At 62.4% G+C, this 19,525-nt stretch overlaps 1 protein-coding gene across 5 annotated transcripts in view; it reads left to right on the top strand.

The window, feature by feature from the left end:
• Snap25 (Synaptosomal-associated protein 25kDa) overlaps positions 1–19,233 on the top strand; it is a 34,553-nt gene extending 15,320 nt beyond the window's left edge. For 3 of the 5 annotated variants that reach the window (XM_037216060.1, XM_037216062.1, XM_037216061.1), the window contains exons 3-8: positions 303–344; positions 10,277–10,325; positions 11,117–11,235; positions 12,450–12,577; positions 13,462–13,606; positions 18,804–19,233. In XM_037216060.1, the coding sequence (XP_037071955.1) occupies positions 303–344; positions 10,277–10,325; positions 11,117–11,235; positions 12,450–12,577; positions 13,462–13,606; positions 18,804–18,872 (552 nt within the window). In that variant the 3' untranslated portion in view covers positions 18,873–19,233. Of the gene's footprint in view, positions 1–302; positions 345–3,391; positions 3,441–10,276; positions 10,326–11,116; positions 11,236–12,449; positions 12,578–13,461; positions 13,607–15,833; positions 15,916–18,803 lie in introns of all 5 variants that reach the window. The other 2 variants (XM_037216063.1, XM_037216064.1) reach the window with 2 other exon arrangements.
• The last annotated feature ends 292 nt before the right edge of the window (positions 19,234–19,525 follow it).

Genomic DNA, 19,525 nt, shown 5'->3' with positions numbered 1-19,525 from the left:
CAGTCGGGTGTTGTTGCTATTCGTCGTCGATGACATTCTAGCGGGTGAGTGATTTGCTTGCAGAACCAACGTAAATTATTACCTCGACGATCTAACTAAGATTGCACGTAAGCGCTGGCCACCAACAACGTTCGCGTAAGGCGTCAGCATGTACCTCTTATCATGGCTGCACTTGTTGCAGAGCTGCGTACTGTTGCTCGCTGACCGCCGCGCCTGTCGCCTGACCCGGCGACGCCTCTCGTTGCCGTCGCCGTTGTGACGCGCCGCTGACCACCGTGTAACGCGTGCCGCCCCCGTTCCAGTCGCTGGAGAGCACGCGGCGCATGCTCTCACTCTGCGAGGAGGTAAGCTGGCTGGGCTGTACCGCCGCCCCGCCCGCCAGCGGCCGCGCGGCCGGCGGGAGGCGAGCGCGACGTCGGGTGTGACCCGGACCGTGTGCGTGCAATGAACCGTATGATGTTGCATGTGATGTTGCGTGTGATTTTGCGTGAACGGTGTGTGTGTGCGGTGCAGTGCCCGGCAGCGCCGCCGCCGTCGGCGAGCGCCGGCTGACCCGGAGCTCCGAGGACCGCCCGCCGGCGGCCGCGGCGCCGCCCAGGCCGCGCTGTCCTCCCCGACGATGACGCGGAGGACCGGTTGCCGGCGGCCGCGGCGCTGCCCAGGCCGCGCTGTCCTCCCCGACGATGGCGCGGAGGACCGGTTGCCGGCGGCCGCGGCGCTGCCCAGGCCGCGCTGTCCTCCCCGACGATAACGCTTCCGGCGGGGCCGCTCTGACCGGTCAGCGGGCTTCGATCGGCGGGGGTGACGGGGGCGGGTGCTGACGACCCGACGTCTGACGCGGCCTGGCCAGCGGCTGGGGAAGGGAGCTGGAAAGGTCGGCTGGGGAGGGGAGCTGGAAAGGTCGGCTGGGGAGGGCAGGAGGAAAGATCGACTGGGGAGGGCAGGAGGAAAGATCGGCTGGGGAGGGAAGCTGGAAAGATCGGCTGGGGAGGGAAGCTGGAAAGGTTGGCTGGGGAGGGGAGCTGGGAAGGTCGGCTGGGGAAGGGAAGGAGGAAAGGTCGGCTTTGGGCGGCGGGAACAGTGGGAGGCGGACTGGGCTCGCCGCCGCTTGGCTCTGGGGTGTAGCGAACATCCCATGGTCTGCTTTCGGAAGCAGGCTGAAGGAGGGGCGGGGGAGGGGGCGCGGAGCGTAACAGAGAGGACAGGCTGCGGACGAGACTTCTCACATTCTACTGCGGTGTTTTTCCACCCTAGAACGTTCTCACTGAGTAGTTTCCTTTTGACCGACTCTCCGCGTCGGAGCCCAATTCAGCATCCGAAGCTACCAACGACGCGTGCCTCCGCTCCCCATCTGTTGTGCGCAGAATTGCTGGCGCTTGACTTCATTTTCCAATCGCTGACATATTTTTTAATTGTCTATAGCGGCTTTTGGAATAGAAGTGGTGCAGCTGCTATGCGGACACATTCATTATGCGGCATTCGATGTCCTTCGGCACTATACGCAATGCGTGTGCGCCTTGGTATCACATGACTACTCACCGTATTTCTGCCTGTTTTTTTATCCGTGCCTTTTTATCGTCAGGAGTTTTTTTTTGCGCAACAGCTTTGTGTGGCTGCTAATGTTATTGATCTACAATGATTTGCTTTGCTACTTACGAATGTGTGAGATCTTTCATTATTGGCTTCCGTTCTCATTTTCTTAAAGAACTAAGTAATGGCCAAGTTAAGGGTTAGAGGAGGCACGATACCTATTCAGATGCAAATGATACCAGTGTGCGCGATGTGGTTGTGTCTGCATCCGGGAGGTCCTCTCGCCGTGTGCCCGGTCCTGGTCTGGTCCTCGTCGGGTTCGGTAGGTCCTCCCGCCGTGTGCCCGGTCCTGGTCTGGTCCTCGTCGGGTTCGGTAGGTCCTCCCGCCGTGTGCCCGGTCCTGGTCTGGTCCCTGTCGGGTTCGGTAGGTCCTCTCGCCGTGTGTCTGGTCCTGGTCTGGTCCTCGTCGAATCAAGGGGGTCTTGTCGCCGTGTGTCCAGTCCCGGTCCATTCCTCATGTGGTCCTGGCATTGATCCTGGTGGGATACGGTCTGGCGTGATCCTGTTCCGGTCCCGGTCAGACCCGGCCCGATCCCGGTCTGATCCTGGTCTGATGTAATCCTGGCGTGGTCCCGATCAGGTCATGGTCCACCGTCCCCAGTGCCGCCCGCTTGCCCCGGTTCGGCGGCCTGCCCTGGTCCGCCCCGGTCCGCCCTGGTCCACCGTGGTCCACCCTGGTCCACCCTGGTCCACCCTGGTCCTCCCCGGTCCTGGCCCGTTCCGTCCACCCTGGTCAGCCCCGGTCCTGGCCCGTTCCGCCGTCCCCAGTGCCGCCCGCTTGCCCCGGTCGGTCGCTGGCTCGGCCGGCCGCCAGTTGGCTCTGCACAGCCAGCCGTCCCACCATCGATCGGCCCCCGGTCTCGCTGCGCCGCTCCTCCTCCCGCCGGCCGGCCCGCCACCCGCCAGACCCGAATTACAGTCGACTCCTCTTCCCGGCCGCTATCGACCTCGATTCGGGGCCGGGCCGTCGCGCCCGCGCCGCCGCCATGAGGCCCGGTCACGCGCCGGCGCTGGCCTCGGGGACGGGGTCAGGTCACGGTTCACGGGCCGGGGTGCCGTCCTGACCCAACACTCGGCCTCGGCCAGTCGACCGGTCAGCGGCCTGGCCTTCCTCCGTGCTCGTGGCGGGTGCGTCTGGTCTGGGTGACACAGCGCCCGTGTGGTGGGACAGATGTGGTTGGGGGGGGGGGGGGGGGGGGGGGCTGACTGGCGTGCGGGAAGGAGAACGGGAGCGGTCGAGAGATAAACGGAATCGGCAGACATTGGGGATTGACGATAGGCAATGATAACGAAAAGGGTAGTGAGGAAATGGTCGAGACAGCCATGCATTGCGGCGGCAATGCGGCCGGGCATAGACAAGAGCGATGGTGAGAGATGCGTGGAGGGGTGGGCGAGACGAAGACTGTGGGAGGCCGACACTGGCAGCACTGCTACTGACTGACATGTAGGCAGTGACTGCCGACGGGAGGGACACTGTGGCAATGGGCGCTGAGGCGAGCATTGTCGGCAGCCGCGGCAGCGCGGCAGATCCGGGACGGCGTACGCCACCACCGTCTCGTTGTTGGACCTCCCCCAGTGACACGTGCGCCCCGTGTGTGTGTGCGTGCGTGCGTGCGTGCGCGCGCGCGTGTGTACGTGTGTGCGTGCGTGCGTGCGTGCGTGTGTGCGTGCGTGCGTGCGTGTGTGCGTGCGTGCGTGCGTGTGTGCGTGCGTGCTTGTGTGTATGCATATGCATATGTGTATAACCACGCCGCGCCCGACACCGCTCTAACGTTGCGCCTCACCCCGAACGCTGCACTAGAGCAAGGAGGCGGGCATCAGGACACTGGTGGCGCTGGACGACCAGGGAGGTGGGTGTCGGCTCGCGCGGCTCGCGGCCCGCGGCACGCCGGCCCGCCCGCACCACCGCACCCCGCATGTCCGCCGCCTGCCCTGTCGCAGTGTGCCCTGTCGGCTGTAGTCGCTCCGTGTGGCGGCCGGCGCCGCACACAGCGCACCCGCTGTCTGTGACGTGCTCTGGTCCTCAGGTCTCGGCAGCGCGGCGAGCGGCGCTGCGGCCGCTGTCGTGTCATCCGTGTTGTGGCTGGCTCGGCGTCGCCTCTGTCGTGCCCTGCGCCCCCCTCCCCTGCCCTCTCCTCCCCTCCGCAGCCGTGGCCTCGCCGCCCGCCGATGCGGTCCGACGGCTGGCGTGGGTTGGAACACAGCCCGTGTCTGTCTGCGCGTCTGCGTCTGAAGCCACGCCGTCGCCGTCACGTCCAGTCACAGCCCGCCCTCCCCTGGCGAGCCGCCGCCCCGGGTGCCATATGACGGGGCGGTCGGCGCGCCCCAAAGCCCAAACGATCGCCATCACCCGCCCCATCGCCTTGGCGCCGGCCGTCATATTAGGCCGCATTTGTGACCGTAAACGACCCGGTGGCGCCCGGCTGGCCGCACCGGAGACCTGCGAACTCCTGGGAGGTCCGTGTCGGCCCGCCGTGTGGGCCGGGCAGTTCCGCTGCAAATGACGGGCGGTGGCCAGCGCGGGCCGCGGCGCGGTGGCGTCCTGGGTCACGCGTCCACCTGCACGTGACCAGCCGCCGGCGCCGCGGCGATTCCGGCGCCGCGATACGTCTTGATCGAAGGGACGCAGTGCTGCACGAAGGCGGCGGACGCGTCGGTGCCGGCTGTGCGCGTTCGCTTAGCTGTCAAATTAGTCATCGAAGACATCGTACGCCAGTGGTGAAGGCAATATCCGATACGGAATACCTTAGATATGTAACTGTCTTTCAGTTTTGTCCCGCTGCAAGGTTGTAATGCTGCGACAGTCCATCGTATGGAAGCCAGCCGTTATCGACGCGTGTGGCTAATAATCACGCAATGCCGCCTGACAGCGTCTGCCATATCGGTATGGACCATGCGCATTCGCTTGGCTGACGAAAGAAACGCACGCCAAACAAACTTTTGTCCTCCTGTGTGTGTGTGTCACATTGTATAGATGCACAGTTGTAAAAACGACTGAGCTCGTTGAAGAAGGATGGGCACACGGATGATGGTCGACGATCCAATTGACGGTGTTCGGAGGGGCAAGTGCTCGTTGACAGTCTTCACCGGCTCGAGTCTTGTCGCGGGTGGTTATACCTTTCGAGCCTCGGGACGCTTCATCGCGGCCCGCTTTCCCTCCCCACTTCACTCTACTCCACCCCACTCCACTCCACTCCACTCCACTCCACTCCACTCCACTCCACTCCACTCCACTCCACTCCACTCCACTCCACTTCACTCCACTCCACTCCACTCCACTCCACTCCACCCCACCCCACTCCAATCCACCCTACACCACACCACACCACTCCACTCCACTCCACTCCACTCCACTCCACTCCACTCCACTCCACTCCACTCCACTCCACTCCTCTCCACTCCACTCCAAGGTCGGCATTGACTGGGGTGTTGCATCGGACGGGGCTCTTCGAATACAGAGAGTTAGCTGACATACTCAAATAGAATCCTATAACTCGTGCCATCTGGCTGGGGTACGATGTCTACGCCACAGGCTCTCCGGGCTGAGAACGCTGCTACCGAAGCCGCGCAGGCGAACATAAGCTCGCTTGGAACTCCGAGAAACCCAGGCGCCGGAGGACCGGGTGGAACATGGTCCAGCTCCTGCTCGTCCAAAGTTCGGCGCCAAGCCTTTGGGCTGTGGATGAAAGGCTGTATCCGAAGACGGTTCGACCTTCGCGCTCTTCACACACTTCCACGCTTTTGAGAGGCCCCTGCTCTGCATTGCTGTGCTACGCGGCAGTGCGGCGCGTTCCCAGCCCATGTAGCGAATGTGGAGCGGGCATGTGGCGCTCCCATCGATCTGGCGGTCGACCGAGGGACGAGCAGACCTGTTTTCCCCGGACAACTGGACGGACCCATCCCCGGGGTACCGCCGCCGCCGCCGCCGCCGGCCGCCACACAGCCCCGGGGCGGTGTTTACTGTCCTGTTGCCGTGTTCGCGTTTCTGGGAAGGCGACATGTCGCCGCAGTCCCGCCCAGGGGACCTCCCCTGACCCGCCGCCGTGGTGGTCCTGACGAGGGGACCTCTCCTGATCCGCCACCGTGGTGGTCCTGCCCAGGGGACCTCTCCTGACCGGCCACCGTGACGGTGGTCCTGACGAGGGGACCTCTCCTGATCCGCCACCGTGGTCCTGCCCAGGGGACCTCTCCTGACCCGCCACCGTGACGGTGGTCCTGACGAGGGGACCTCTCCTGATCCGCCACCGTGGCAGTGGTCGTGCCCAGGGGACCTCCCCTGACCGGCCGTCGTGAGATTGGTCCGGCTCGAGGGAGCTCGTTTGACGCGCCGCCGTGACAACACGGGCCGTTACAGTGGTGCAACCCAGCGGACTGGGCCGTGTCGGGGCAGCCTGGCGTCTCATTACTAGCCAATCGATCGGACAAAAACCGCCGCCGCCGGCGGAGGCCGCGCGACGGGGGCGGCCCGGCGCCCGTGTCCGTCTGCGAGGCGCCGCGCCGCCGCCGCCGCCGCCGCCACCGCCACGGTCGATTCCCTGCCGGTCTCTGCTGCGCAGTCGGGTGCTCCGACCCCGTCGGCGGGCGATGAGGTCGCTGCGCCGGGCCAGGCGCCCGTGCCCGGTCCGTCGGCCCGCGGACCGCAGGGGCCTGCCCGCAGTCCGCCGGGGTGCGTGTGTCCCTCCCAGTGCCGTGGTCCTCCAGAGGGACGGCCGGCTCCGGAGCGGCACCCGTGCCGTCAGGAGCTGGGCGGCGGGCGACAGGGCTCCATCCGCACCGGCGGGAGAAGAGGAATGATGGAAGTCGCCGCCTTCGAGTCCTGTTCTGGTCGCCGTGAGGGAGACCACGTCGGTCCGGCTGCCCCCTCGTGGCCGGCGGATGGCGCCGCGCCGCGCCCGCACCGGCCACGGCCGCAGCGGCCCTGGCGAGGAAAGGCAGCGCTTCCTCCACCTCGGTGTCTCCATATCAGTGCAATGCACTGTCGCGCCAACTGGAGTCTTCCCACGCTGAATTCCAAGTAGCTCACAGTGGGGTGAGATGACAAATGATGACTGCGCCATGATGCTGTGGCGGTGGCAGGGACGGCAATGGCTGTCCGCGGTGCCCCGCGGCCATAGCAGCAGTGTGGAGGCCTGTCGCGTGGCCGTGACGGCGACCCACCCTTCCCCTGCATCGTTAACGGGGCCGGCCGCGGCGCCGGCCGGCACCCGCCGACGACGGCCGACCGGTCGCTGCATTGTTCAGAGCCCGCAACGCTGGCGTCGGCCCTGGCGTGAGACGAGTTCGTGACCGGCCGGCCGTGGCGCCGCTCCACGCTGTACCTGTTACGCGACGGCTGCCGTGGTGACTGGCGCGCCGGGCCGGGGTGGTGGCCGCGGCCCGGCTCGGGCAGCCGTCGACGCCCTCGGAGACGCCGTCGGATCTCGCGGCGATGCTTCGCCGCGGCCGGCGCGGTCGCCGGGGGCTGGCGCAGCGGCGGTCCGCGGCGCAGAAGCGGGCGCAGGGCGACGACCGGCGAGCGGGCGGGACGACTTCGTCCGAAGGACCGGGCGGGCGGGGCGACTCCGTCCGAAGGACCGAGCGGGCGGGACGACTCCGTCTGGAAGACCGAGCGGGCGGGACGACTTCGTCCGCGTAACCGAGCGGGCGGGACGGCTCCGTCCGAGGGACTCGTCGCCCGGCCTGGCCCCGCCGTAAATCGGGAGGCCGGTCGACGTTGTCATGACGGCGGAGTGTGACGTCACGGCTCAATATGTCCCGGTGTGGGGGCGGGCCGGGTTCATGAAGCGGGAGACAGCGCTCCGTGTCAGCGGGCGGTGGCGCGGCGCCTCCGCACAGTGCCCGGACACGTGCGCGGCGAGTGGCGTGGCCATTGGCGATAGAGACACGCAGGCGGGTCATGCAGGCCCGGTCCCCGAGGCCTGCTCGCGAAGCGCTTCGCCTCGAACTCGAGTCTGACTGAGAGCGCCGAGTAGGCACGCCGGTAGTTGTTGTTAGTCTGCTGCAGCCGCCGGCCGGCTCCTGTGGCCCGACTTTGGAGATCGACCCCGCCGGCCGGTCGGAGGTCGTGTGGTCCGGGCAGCTTCTCTGGGATGGAACACGTAGGCGCTGGGAGACAGACTTGGAGGAGCAGACAGCTGAAAGTGTCCACAGGCGACACCCGGACTTGTGCGAACGTCACTGGTGTGGACTGTAGAGCTGTTGCTGAGCTTCATGTCGCCCGTGGTATTGTCGGATTTGCACGTCATCTGCCATCCGGTTTATCCATGTGCGTCGCGGTCTGAAACGTTTTTAATCTCCAATTCATAACTCAACAGATGGTGCGGCGGGCCGTGATAACAGCCGCCCTACTGTCACGTGAGTCAGGAGTTCAGAAGCGTTTCTCTTAGTCAACCTGTCATAAGAGTTCCGTTGAATTTTGCCGGGTGTCTGCTCCTTATTTCATTCGTTCATCCAGACGTCTAGCGTCCGGCGGCCGTTTTGGAGCCTGTCGTTGGCCCACTTGCAGAACCAATGGCGCGCCATTTGGGACGATCAACTGCACTCTGCCGGGGGGGGGGGGGGGGGACCGAGACCCGGTCGGCGTCCCGGCGCCGCGGCCCGAGCCTCGTCTGCCCCGCACCACAGATGCCGTGCCGGCGCCGGCTCGCTCCGGAGGCGGGCGCCGCTGAACTCTGAACTCTGACCTCTCTGCGGCAGTCTCAAATGGCTGCCTGAAGTCCGAGGCCCGTACGTGCTAACGGCGAACGAGTCGGTGTGCTCTGAGAGCGCGCGCCGGCCGCCTCGCGCTCTAAAGACCGACAGGATGGCCGGCAGCGCTCTCGCAAATGTTATGGCCTGCTTCGCTCGTTTAAATCTTGCTCGGACGTGGTGGCGTGGGCTGTTTTGTGGGCCGTTTTGCGCATCCGCGTGTGAAATCCGGCTGGGAGTGGACGTCTTCGACCGGGGTGCGCCACGCGCCAACAGTGGGACCGACCGTCGAGTGGGCGGCTCTTGCAGCTGGTGCCACTTGAACCGGGCAGTGCCGAGGGGCGGCCGAGCCGAGGTCTAGAGAGCGGAGGCGAGCCGAGAGGAGGGGGTTAGGGAGGCCTCCCAGCGACGGCAGCTTCCTCTGCCTTCGCCCAGTGTAGGAAGCAGATCCGACAGCCGAAGGGGCACCCGAGCCGAGGTCTAGAGAGCGGAGGCGAACCGAGTGGAGAGGGTTAGGGAGGCCTCCCAGCGACGGCAGCTTCCTCTACCCTCGCCCAGTGTAGGAAGCAGATCCAACAGCCGGAGCGGCGGCGAGTTGTGAACTGAGTTGAAAACGGATTCGAGCAGTTGGCACCCAGCGGCCGATCCCCTCCTTGTCTTCGCGTAGCTCGCAAACGCCTGTACCTCCTCTCCGGCGCAAAATGACCCTAGAAGTCGACGCGCCCTAAAACCCCAATCATCATCATCATCTCCGACGAATCCTCGCGCTGGCTGGTTGTGACGTATACGTGTCTGCGCCTGAAACGTGCGGCTTCTGTCCCGTAGGCGAGTGATGCCGGCATTAAGGTTGTCTGTCTGTTGGATGAGCAAGGCGGTAAGTCCAGCGTGTGGGGCGCTGTGGGTGTTATGCGGCTCCTCCTTTTCAGACGGATTTTGTAAGCTGTGTGCTGTCATGATTGGACGTGTGTGGACGGGCGGTGTGAGGGTTGTTTTGGTGACGGGATCTGTGGATTATCATCGGGTTCCTTCTTATGGCATTGGGCTCAATACTTGCATATTTGAAACAACCAACGTACAGCGCAACGATCCGATTCAAAAGGAGCGATTCGACATCTAGGCCCCCAGTGTCACAGCGTCCAAGTGTTTCTCTCATTCAGCCTCGAGTTGCAGTGTCAGCATGTAAATAATTTGACTCACGTCTGGAGCTCCGACGTATTTTTGCCGCCGACGCCAGCCATACGCCAGAGTTTGCCGGTGGGGAATGTATCTTTCACAGATCCTGTGAATTTTGGCCACATGACTGCAAAATCGCGCAGTATGTGTTGTAAGCTTCTTGGCCCCGAGGGCGGGACGGGAGGGGGAGAGGGGGGGGGGAGGGGGAAATAACCCTCTGCCCTTGGCGGCGTTCCTGACTGACACCATCCCTAACGCGGTTTGCAAACGTGCAATCTCTTTAGTAATAGATGACGGGATCTTGGCATGCGCTGTAGACGCGCTGCGGGTAGGTGAGCCGCGCCCGTGAAATGGAACGGCCATTTCCCCACCATCGCACAACAGGTTCGGTCGCTCACATTGTCTGCGTGCCCGTCGGCAGACCGTGCTCGTAGATCTGCTGTGTGCAGCTTGTCACGTTTCCCCGACCTGGCCGTCCGGTGTACTGTGCCAATGGACGCCGAGGTTACCGGCCCCGCCAACGGGCAGCTGTTGGTGTGCTGGTGTCGGCTGCGTCAGGCCACGGCGCGAAATCACACACCACACGTCTGCTGTCACATCGTCTGCGACGTGCTCGTCACGACTCGCTTGTGTTTGCAGGGCATGGCTCAGGCTTTGTGATTGGCGAGATTATCGGAGCTTCCGTATTTATTATTTTCATCTGGCGATATGCACGCTCGTGTTGATTTCGTATGTTTTGTGCATTCGGGTCGATGTTTTGCGTTGAATTGGTTGCATGTTACATGTGTTATTCTTTTTGGTTGATTTCCGTTTCGTTTATTTATAGAGCCAAGACGTCGGCGCAAAGACCCTGGTAAATTTGAACAACCAAGGCGGTAAGCATGCCCCACTCCTTTAATCACACTGTTTCCATTTTCACATGGCTGCAATTTAGGCTCAATGACGTGCGTTAGCGTCTGTCATTTCTGCTAAGTTCTCTTTGCTCACAATCTTGCTGTATTGTTTGCCAGTTGCATTCACGGAAGCTGCGTGGCCATTGGCGGACGCTGCGTGGCCATTGGCGGACGCTGCGTGGCCATTGGCGGACACTGCGTGGCCATTGGCGAACGCTGTGTGGCCATTGGCGGACGCCGCGCCCTTAACTTCCCCCGTTGACGAACGTGGCCAAGAGTCAATTCGCTAGCCCGCTTTCATTGGGTGGTTTTTCAAGTAAACGTACTTTCATCTTCCGCCTGGATGGGCTCATAACTCATTTTTGTATGCTTTGGAGACTACGAGCGCCGTATGCTCGTGTTTCCCCATCTGGTGTTATGTTACCGCGGTGCCAGCGTGGCGTTCAGAGTATGCTGACGGCCGCGCTGGGAGTCATTCGCAGCGATGAAAAGAAGGCTGCAATCGATACGAACACCCTAAATTCATCATCGTCTTCTGTAGTCGCATCTCTTGGAGGAACTGATTGTGTGGATCGGTGTCTTCAAACGCTTTCCCGTTCTGACCTGCATTAAGCCAACGGGACTGCCGACCGACCCAACCACAGCGCGCCCGGCCTGTGTCGCCCTGTCGCAGCCGCGCCCGAGCCATGGCTGGAACGCGTCCAAGCCGCGCCCCAGCCTCGCCCAGGTCGCGTTTGGGTGTCGTTTGAGCGGGCGCTGGCCGCGTGTTACAGAGCAGCTGGACCGGATCGAGGAGGGCATGGACCAGATCAACGCCGACATGCGCGAGGCCGAGAAGAACCTGACCGGCATGGAAAAGTGCTGCGGTCTATGCGTGCTGCCCTGGAAGAAGGTAATGCCGTGCCGTCGGAATGGGGACAGGCGGAGATTACATGTTTATGCGTTTAAACGGTAGAAACTCTACGTGTGGAAAAGGCTTTCCGAGTGATGGGTGAAAGTTGCAAGGGTGAACACACACGTGCGACTAGGTCAAAGGGCATAAGCGTGGTGACACCGCAACGCTGCCGCTCAAGGATCTGGGAAGCCATGCACCGCACGTCTAAAAGCACTCACCGAGGAGTCGTGCAGTTCTGTGAACAGCAAGCTGCACAACAACGCAGTACCAAAAGCGCCGCCTGCCTGCTCCAGTCCCTATGCGGGGGAGAGCTTGAAGGATCCTCTCTCGTCACGGAATCTGGTTTGTAGGCTGTCTACTCTCGTTTAGGCTTGGTAGCTGTTGCGTCAGTGGGACGCTTATTTCGTTACCGCGGCTGCCTGATTGGATTTTGAACGGCGGGCGTGCATTGACGTCTCGAAATGCATTATTGACTGGGGCGAGTTTTGTCCGACCTGGACCGCTACTCGCATGCCACCAGTGTGGATCCGCGGGAGATACGTCCTAGCTTTCCGCATTGGTGATGTGGCTACGGATTCGAGTGTAGTCGGCTTACCTCCGGCATCGCCTGGTCCCGGGGAGGGACGCGACATAACGTACGGCTACTTCCATCGGACCGCCGTACCCTCCGCTTCGTCAGACTTCGTCAGAGTGGTACCCAAAATCAGAGCCTCAACCACAAAGTGGTCTGCTCTTGCGCGGCGGCCCGCTCAGTAGGGCCATTTGGACCAGAGCCAAACGAGCTCGGAAGGACCGTGAGCGTGCGGAAAAATGAACCGCGTGCAGGCTGAACGTTGCGTTTAACGGGCCCAGGTATGGCACGCCCCATCGTCTGGCGAAGGACGCACACGAAATGCAGGAAGACCAATGCGTTTAACTACGGCTTGTACGTGGGGCGGAGGAGGACTTAGCAACCTCATTTTCTTTAAAGAGCACAATGTGTGTGGGCCATGCCTATTACCATGCTCACCTCGACCTTTATCAACAACGCAGCACAAACTTTTTCGACTGAACGGTATTTATTTGACACCAAATTTAAATCACGTTGACGGTCCGACTGCAGGATATTTGGTTGCAGTCGGTGTCGCGCTAAAAACTAGGGGGCCGGGCATCGCCTTGCCACCGCCATCTGTTGACCGTCTTGACAACCAAGCTTCTCGCGCCGTCCGCAGGGCGGCCAGTTCAAGGAGGACGACGGCACCTGGAAGGGCAACGACGACGGCAAGGTGGTGAACAGCCAGCCGCAGCGGGTGATGGACGACCGGAACGGCATTGGCCCCGGCGGCGGCTACATCGGCAGGTCGGCACCGTCTCCGGCGAAGGGGGAGCGGAGGGGGAGGGGCGCGCGTGATCCGTGTGACCGGGCCGTGCGAGAGTCGAGACGAAGGTTCGGTTGCTCACGTTGTGACGCGCTGCTGGTGGTGCGCCATGGTTTTTTTCCTGCCGTGAGTTGGGTGGCGAACACCTGAGACACTGAGGCGTGAACGCCACTCCGCCTGCACTCCGGTTGACTGGACCACGACTTGCGGGTCATCGAACAAATCAGAAACGTTGGCGGAAAGTTGGCTTTCACAGGTTAGCCATGGAGGAACCCGCCGTGATGAAGTGGCGTTAATTAGTTGACAACAGTCGGGTCATAGAGATGGCTGCAACCGGGTAAACCCCCACAGTAACCAACCCCAACCCTGGTCATCAACCACTTTTCTTGTTTTCGAGTGGCAGCTTTTCCGCTGTACTCTGCTGAAATGCCTGTCCGCGGTGGACGTTGCCCTTCTGGCAAGTTTGTCACCATAGCTACCATGTCTAACCCCTGCAGCAAAAGTTTAGCCACGGATGCTCCACGACCCCGCAGTAGCAGCGCCCAAAACGCCAAACGAACAGCCCAGGAAAAGGTCAGCTGAATGTTAGCGGCGCCCGCCGCGATCTGACCTGCGAGGCTGCGGCTGAAGCGGGTGGTGCCCGCCGCGATCTGACTTGCGAGGCTGCGGCTGAAGCGGGTGGTGCCCGCCGCGCTCTGACCTGCGAGGCTGCGGCTGAAGCGGGTGGTGCCCGCCGCGCTCTGACCTGCGTGGCTGCGGCTGAAGCGGGCGGTGCCCGCCACGCTCTGACATGCCAGGCTGCGGCTGAAGCGGGTTGTGCCGGCCGCCGCCGGTTGCCCCAACTCCGGTCCTTCTCCGCCCGCAGAATAACCAACGACGCGCGTGAGGACGAGATGGAAGGCAACATGGAACAGGTGAACACGATGGTCGGCAACCTGCGCAACATGGCCATGGATATGGGCTCAGAGCTGGACAACCAGAACCGGCAGGTGGAGCGGATAAGCGCCAAGGTGAGCCAAGACAAGCCAAAGTGGGAATAACCGCCAAGGTGTCGCTGTGCCCTAACGGTGGCTCGGGGCCGCGGACTGCACGGGTCACTACAGGGCCCGTGTTTGATGCTGGTGCTGGTGCTGGTGCTGGTGCTGAGGGTTGTTTGGTGGCGGGATAGTGTATGGTGCTGGTGCGGGGAAGTGTCCGATGGTGGTGCTGGGAGTTGGGGCACTAATGTTTAGGCTAGGACCGTGGCTAGTGCTGTTTCTGGGCTTGTGTCCGGCGCTGTTTCTGGGATTGTGTCCGTCATTGTGTCCGTCTGTGGCGAGTGTATGGTGCTGGGGCGATGTGTGGTACGGGCACTGTGCTGCATGCTGTGTGACTATGTCTGACACTGACAATAGGATAAGTGTTACGACTGCAAGGCTGGTCAGTCTGATGCTGGTGCCTTGGTGCAAAAGCTGGTGTGCTGCTGCTGGGTTTGTCTGTTGTCTGAATTGTAGTCGGCTTGCGTCGTGCTTTGGTATGTTTCATGTCTGGTCCAATGCTGAGCTTTCCCCTGGCTGGGACTGGGGCCGTGTCTGGTGCTGCGACTGGCGCGGGTCGGCTTTGTGTGTTTCATGTCTGGTCCGATGCTGGGCTATCTATCCCCTGGCTGGGACTGGGGCCGTGTCTGGTGCTGCGAATGGCGCGGGTCGGGCTGTGTTCATGGTGCGGTGCCAGGTCTGTGTCTGGTCTAGCTCTGGGTCTGTATCTGACCAGATGCTGAGACTGGCTGGGATTGTCTGGGGCGCTGGAACTGGAGCTATCAGCACTGGGGCGAGATCTGGTCTGGTTTTGACCACGGCTTTGTACTGGGCCTGCGTTTGGTCTGGTGCCGGACCTCTGTCTGGTACAGACGGAAAGCAGTAGAAACATTACTGTGCCGACGTGCCCGGGTTCATGTCGTGACGTGTGATGCCTATAGTCGGATCGAGAGTGTACTGCAGGTAGTCAGTTGGCTGGTGTGGCATGGGGAGGTGGGCAGGCTAGGCCTCCACCGCCAACATCCACCGTAATGCTAGGTGTTTGTTGTTGTCTGTGCGTCGCTGGGTGAAAGGACATGGTCAGGAGGAGGTGCCTGCAACTATATGATTTACTTCGATGCTTGTGGCGTCTGTAAGTCGGTAGCTTTGTGGTTTCTTGTGGGTGGCTTGTCTCTGACGGCGCATGCCGAGTACAGGCCGCGGCGTGTCGGGGTCGGCGCTGGTGTCTCGTGTCTGGGTGTGGTTTGCCGGGGTCGGCGCTGGTGTCTGGGTGTGGTTCGCTGGAGTCGGCGCTGGTGTCTCGTGTCTGGGTGTGGTTTGCCGGGGTCGGCGCTAGTGTCTGGGCGTGGTTCGCCGGAGTCGGCGCTGGTGTCTCGTGTCTGGGTGTGGTTCGCCGGAGTCGGTGCGGGTGTCTCGTGTCTGGGCGTGGTTCGCCGGAGTCGGCGCTGGTGTCTGGGTGTGGTTCGCCGGAGTCGGCGCTGGTGTCTCGTGTCTGGGTGTGGTTCGCCGGAGTCGGCGCTGGTGTCTCGTGTCTGGGTGTGGTTCGCCGGGGTCGGCGCTGGTGTCTGGGTGTGGTTCGCCGGGGTCAGCGCTGGTGTCTCGTGTCTGGGTGTGGTTCTGGGGTTATGCGAGGCGTCCGGCGCCTGCGCCCGTCGGACCTGGTCCCGTCACGTGGCCCGTGCCATCGCGCCGTTTGGGCCCGGCACGGCGCCGCCGCTAGAGGGACTCGCTGCTGCATGGGCGCGGCTTGCAGTCTAGAGAGGGCGGCGGCCGCCGCGCGCCGCCGCCGCCGCTGTACAGAGGACCGGGAACCCGGCATGGCGTGTGACCCTTCGGCACCGCCCGCCGCCCCGCCCGCCGCACCGCCCTCTCCGGCTCTGCGTGTGTCGTGTGTTGAGCCGGCCGCCACCCACCGCCGCCGCCGCCGCCGTCGGCGGCGGCGCCGGCTGGCCCAGCTCCGTAGTGTGCCCTCCGCTCACCGGCACCGCCGCCCTGCGTGACCATCCTCCGGCCCTCTGTGTGCGCCCCTCGGTGTGTAGACGTGTGTGTCGCGGCACGCCCCTCCCTGCGCGTCACCGCCGCCTGTGCAGACGGCCGGCCCGCCCTCACGTGCACCGGGCCCGGGCCCGCCGCGTGCCTGCCTCCCCGCCTTCCCCGCGCCCCGGCTGCTAGGCGCAGTCTGCCGCGCCGCACCGCCAACACTGCTCCCGTCTGTTTGTAGGCCAACTCTAACGCGTCGCACGTCGCCGCGGCATCCAACAGAGCTGGAAAGCTTTTGAAATCCGCCTAAACGCAAAGTAAATGTATGTTTCTCGTACTTGCTCTTTCTTCCCTCCTCTCTAGCTCCCTGTTTCTTCTTCTCAACCTCAATTTCTGTTACTCTTCTTTTCTTTCCTGTTTTCGTGTCGTGGTCATGTAATCATTCCACTTGTTTTTTTGTAATAATGTTGTTATTAATATCCATATATCGTCCCATAGTACTTGTTTTTTTTGTGTGGTAATAATGTTGTTATTGATATTCATATATCGTCCCATAGTACCTGTGTTTTGTCGTAATAATGTTGTTATTAATATCCATATATCGTCCCATAGTACCTATACATATTTTCAATGGAGCCCCTTGTTGCTCCACGTATCCTTTCATTAAGTGACGAATGAGTTGTTCTCGCACATATCTTTGTTCTGACCTTAAAACGAGCCCTCAGACCTGTCTTTTTTGTAAACCTTGTTTCGGGTTTTTGTTCTGAGGTGGCATCAACTTTCCGTTTTCGTTAGTTGACAACTTTCTGTGTTCCCGGGTCTCAGTGCTTTTTGTGACTTGCCCGTCGATCGGATCCTTTTGATATTTCTCGAACTTGCTTTCTTGTCTCCCTAGCGCTTTTTCGTCCGTCTTGATTTTCCTCTGCTATCTTTCTTCCGTTCGGTTTGATGTTCGTAATGCTTTTGTCCGTGTTGAGTTCTCCCGCCCATCTTCCTCGGCTTTGGTTTGGTCTCCGTGGCGCTCTCGTCCGTCCGTAGTCTGGCGCGCTCGCCCGCCGTGGGCAGGCTACTCGCTGCTCTTGATGTTGTCTGTTCTGAGCTTGTAGTCCCTGTGACACGGAACACCATGCCTTGCGGTTGAAGGATGGCTAGCCGCCCGAGGAGCCCGCGTACGGCTGCATTGTAGCCGCAGGCGGTTACACGAGTCCGAACAAGACTTAGATTAGTCTGTCGGCAAGCCTGTTGCGTACGGTCGAATGTAGTCGGCAGACGTTGGCTACACGGACTCCGAGTCCAGTGCAGATAGAACGCGATGACGTAAGCGTAGACGAGCCGTCCGCAGTTGAGTTTTGTCGTGGATTGGCATGCAGGCAGCGTCTTTAGAACCCCTGACAGACAGGTGTGCGGTGCGCACAACTGGAATTTTTCGCCGTCACCATAGTCGAGAGACGGCGGAGGCGGGATCTCGTGATCCGGCGGCACTATGTGCCAACCCTGGGGCTCGTGCCTGGAAAGTAAGAAGGTGTGGGACGCCCGCTGTGTCGCTTCACTCGATGCGAAAGAGGTCCCCCGGTGTCTTGCCCGATTAGAATATCGGTGATCACAGTGTGGTCTGCCGTAGAACGCGCTGTTTGGAGGATGGGCTCCAGAAGCACACAGCATTCTCTTCGTTTCTGGCTTTCCGAGCCGGGCGCCGTCAATGCGGTTTGTTAAGATTAGGTTTTAATGAGAAAGAGGTCATTGCAATCGAGTTTACCCGCGTATACAGTGCAGCGTGCTTGTGTGGGAGAGCCTTCAGTCTATCCAGCTCACACATTGGCCACGGCGTCTTGATCGTACCCGTCCTCTGCCCAGTCTATACCTGTCCCACCCACCCGTTACCCATCCGTCCGCCGCATTCGAAGGCTTGGGCTTAGCGGCAGAGGAAGAGGACCGCTTGCCATATTTTTGGTAATGCGTGGAGCATTTGCCACGCAACTGATGCTCATGCCCATACCCACGCTCGTGATCTTCCCAGAATTTCTCTCGAATCCAGCCTGCCACCCATTCCATACGGGTACCCATGGGTCCCCCTGACCATTGGAGGGCTCTATTGTCCCAGCTCTGCTGTGCACCCGAAAAACCACGTCAGCACGCGCCAGTCTTTTCAAAACAGCGGGCGCTGGTTGCACACCGGCGCTTCCCGCAGTTTTTATCTCGCATAATCAGGCATCGTACAGGCCACTTACGTACACACGCACAACAGAGGCTGCATGCAGCCCTATGATTGTCAGCAGACGTTTGCCGACGTTAGAGAAAGCCGCACCGCCTTACGGGGAGGTGCGTTTTGAACAGTGAACACGAAGTACGTCTGCTACCAAAATAAGCGATCTACCGTCCATTGGTATTTTTTCCCAAGAATTCATCGGTAAATGATAGTGAAATTGAGACAAGAAATGAACATGACGCGCACTATGAAGTTGCATGCCGCGGTCTATCCTAATTCGTGGCGCGTAAATTATACAGCCCGTCTGACTGAGCATTCGATGGGGTAGCCGCCACCTGCCGTCGGTCGGGGACATCCCTGACGTTCAGGTCCAGGGCGCCGCAGCTCGCTGAGGCACGTCTCGGCGCCGCCGGCGCTCCGTGCCTGCTCCCGCCCGCTCCTCCCACTGCATGACCGCCACGTCCGCTGCCTGCTGCACTGGACTGTTGCGCATGTGCTTGTGTGCGCTTGGCGCGCAGTAGCGGCGGCCCGCCAGCTGACGCCGCCGCCAGCGACCGTCCCACGCGTCGTTCACGTGCGTGGTGGCCCCTGCAGCGTCGCGTCGGCGACGTTGGCCGGACCGGGATCGGGGGGGGGGGGGGGGGGAGGGGGAGGGGGGGGGGACGGAGGTTGCGACGGCCAAGTGTTGACTGTGGAGCCGGCCTGGCTCGCTGCTTTGTTTGGTGTAAATATGAATGGATTCGCTGCGGATGTAGAGCCGTCCTCGACTGGCGTGTGGAAGCGTCACGCTTCTGTGACCCGTTGCGGGTTTGAGGGGTCGCGGGTCGCCGGCTTCACCAGCGATCGGCCTGGCGATTGTGACGGTGATCGGCCGGCCTGCCGGCCGGTGACGCGGCGTCTCCGCGTCGGTCGCGGCGGCCGCGGACGGGCGCTCTGACGCGCGCCGAGGCCCGCCCGATCGGTGACGCCTGGCTCCCACTGACCACGCCCCGAACCGTGTTCCAGAGCCAGTCGAACGAGGCCCGCCTGAAGCTGGCCAACGACCGGGCCAACAGCCTGCTGAAGAACGCGTAGGCGGCCGGGCGGCACCCGTAGGCTGCGCCCGGCAATCCGCACCCGCCGTCAGCCCCGCCCGTCGACGCCGCGGCGGCGCCGGCCGGTCGCGATCGGCTGGCCGGGGACGCGCCTGTGGGCGACGCCGCCTGTGGGCCGGAGACCTGTCCGCTACCGGTCATCGGGACGGCCGGGGGGCTAGTCTGCGGTCGGCGGTCGGTGCCGTCCAGCAGCCCGTCCCTGGTCAGCCGGCACGAATGGTGTCTCCCTCGGTCTATCTGTGCCGGCTAGGGGGGATAGGGGCTGTTGCCTCCCGCCTACCAGTGACACCTCGCGGCGGCGCGGCGTCGATGCTTGCCATCCTCTCTGCTCTCCTCCGACACCCCCCTTCCTTGCCCGCCCCTGCCGTCGCCTTCCCTCTCGCCCCGTCCTGCCTGGAACCCCAGCTCGCTAGCAGCCGGCACGGCCAGCTCTGGCCGTCCGGCGCCGGTGACGTTACATTCCGGCCGCACCACTGGCGGCGGCGGCGCGCGTGGTGATCGCCGTCGCCGCCGCCAGCGGCGCGGTCAGCGGAGCGGAGTGCTCGCCTACATCGAATCGGAGGGGCCGGCGCCGCCGCCGCCGCCGCGGCCGGCGGCGCGCGCGCGGGCCGCGATGGAACGGTTATCAAAACA

This window comes from Pollicipes pollicipes, unplaced genomic scaffold (genome assembly GCF_011947565.3).
Source record: "Pollicipes pollicipes isolate AB1234 unplaced genomic scaffold, Ppol_2.1 Scaffold_4002;HRSCAF=4701_pilon_pilon_pilon, whole genome shotgun sequence".
NCBI classification, from domain to species: domain Eukaryota; kingdom Metazoa; phylum Arthropoda; class Thecostraca; order Pollicipedomorpha; family Pollicipedidae; genus Pollicipes; species Pollicipes pollicipes.
This window is presented reverse-complemented; position numbering and strand designations above follow the sequence as displayed.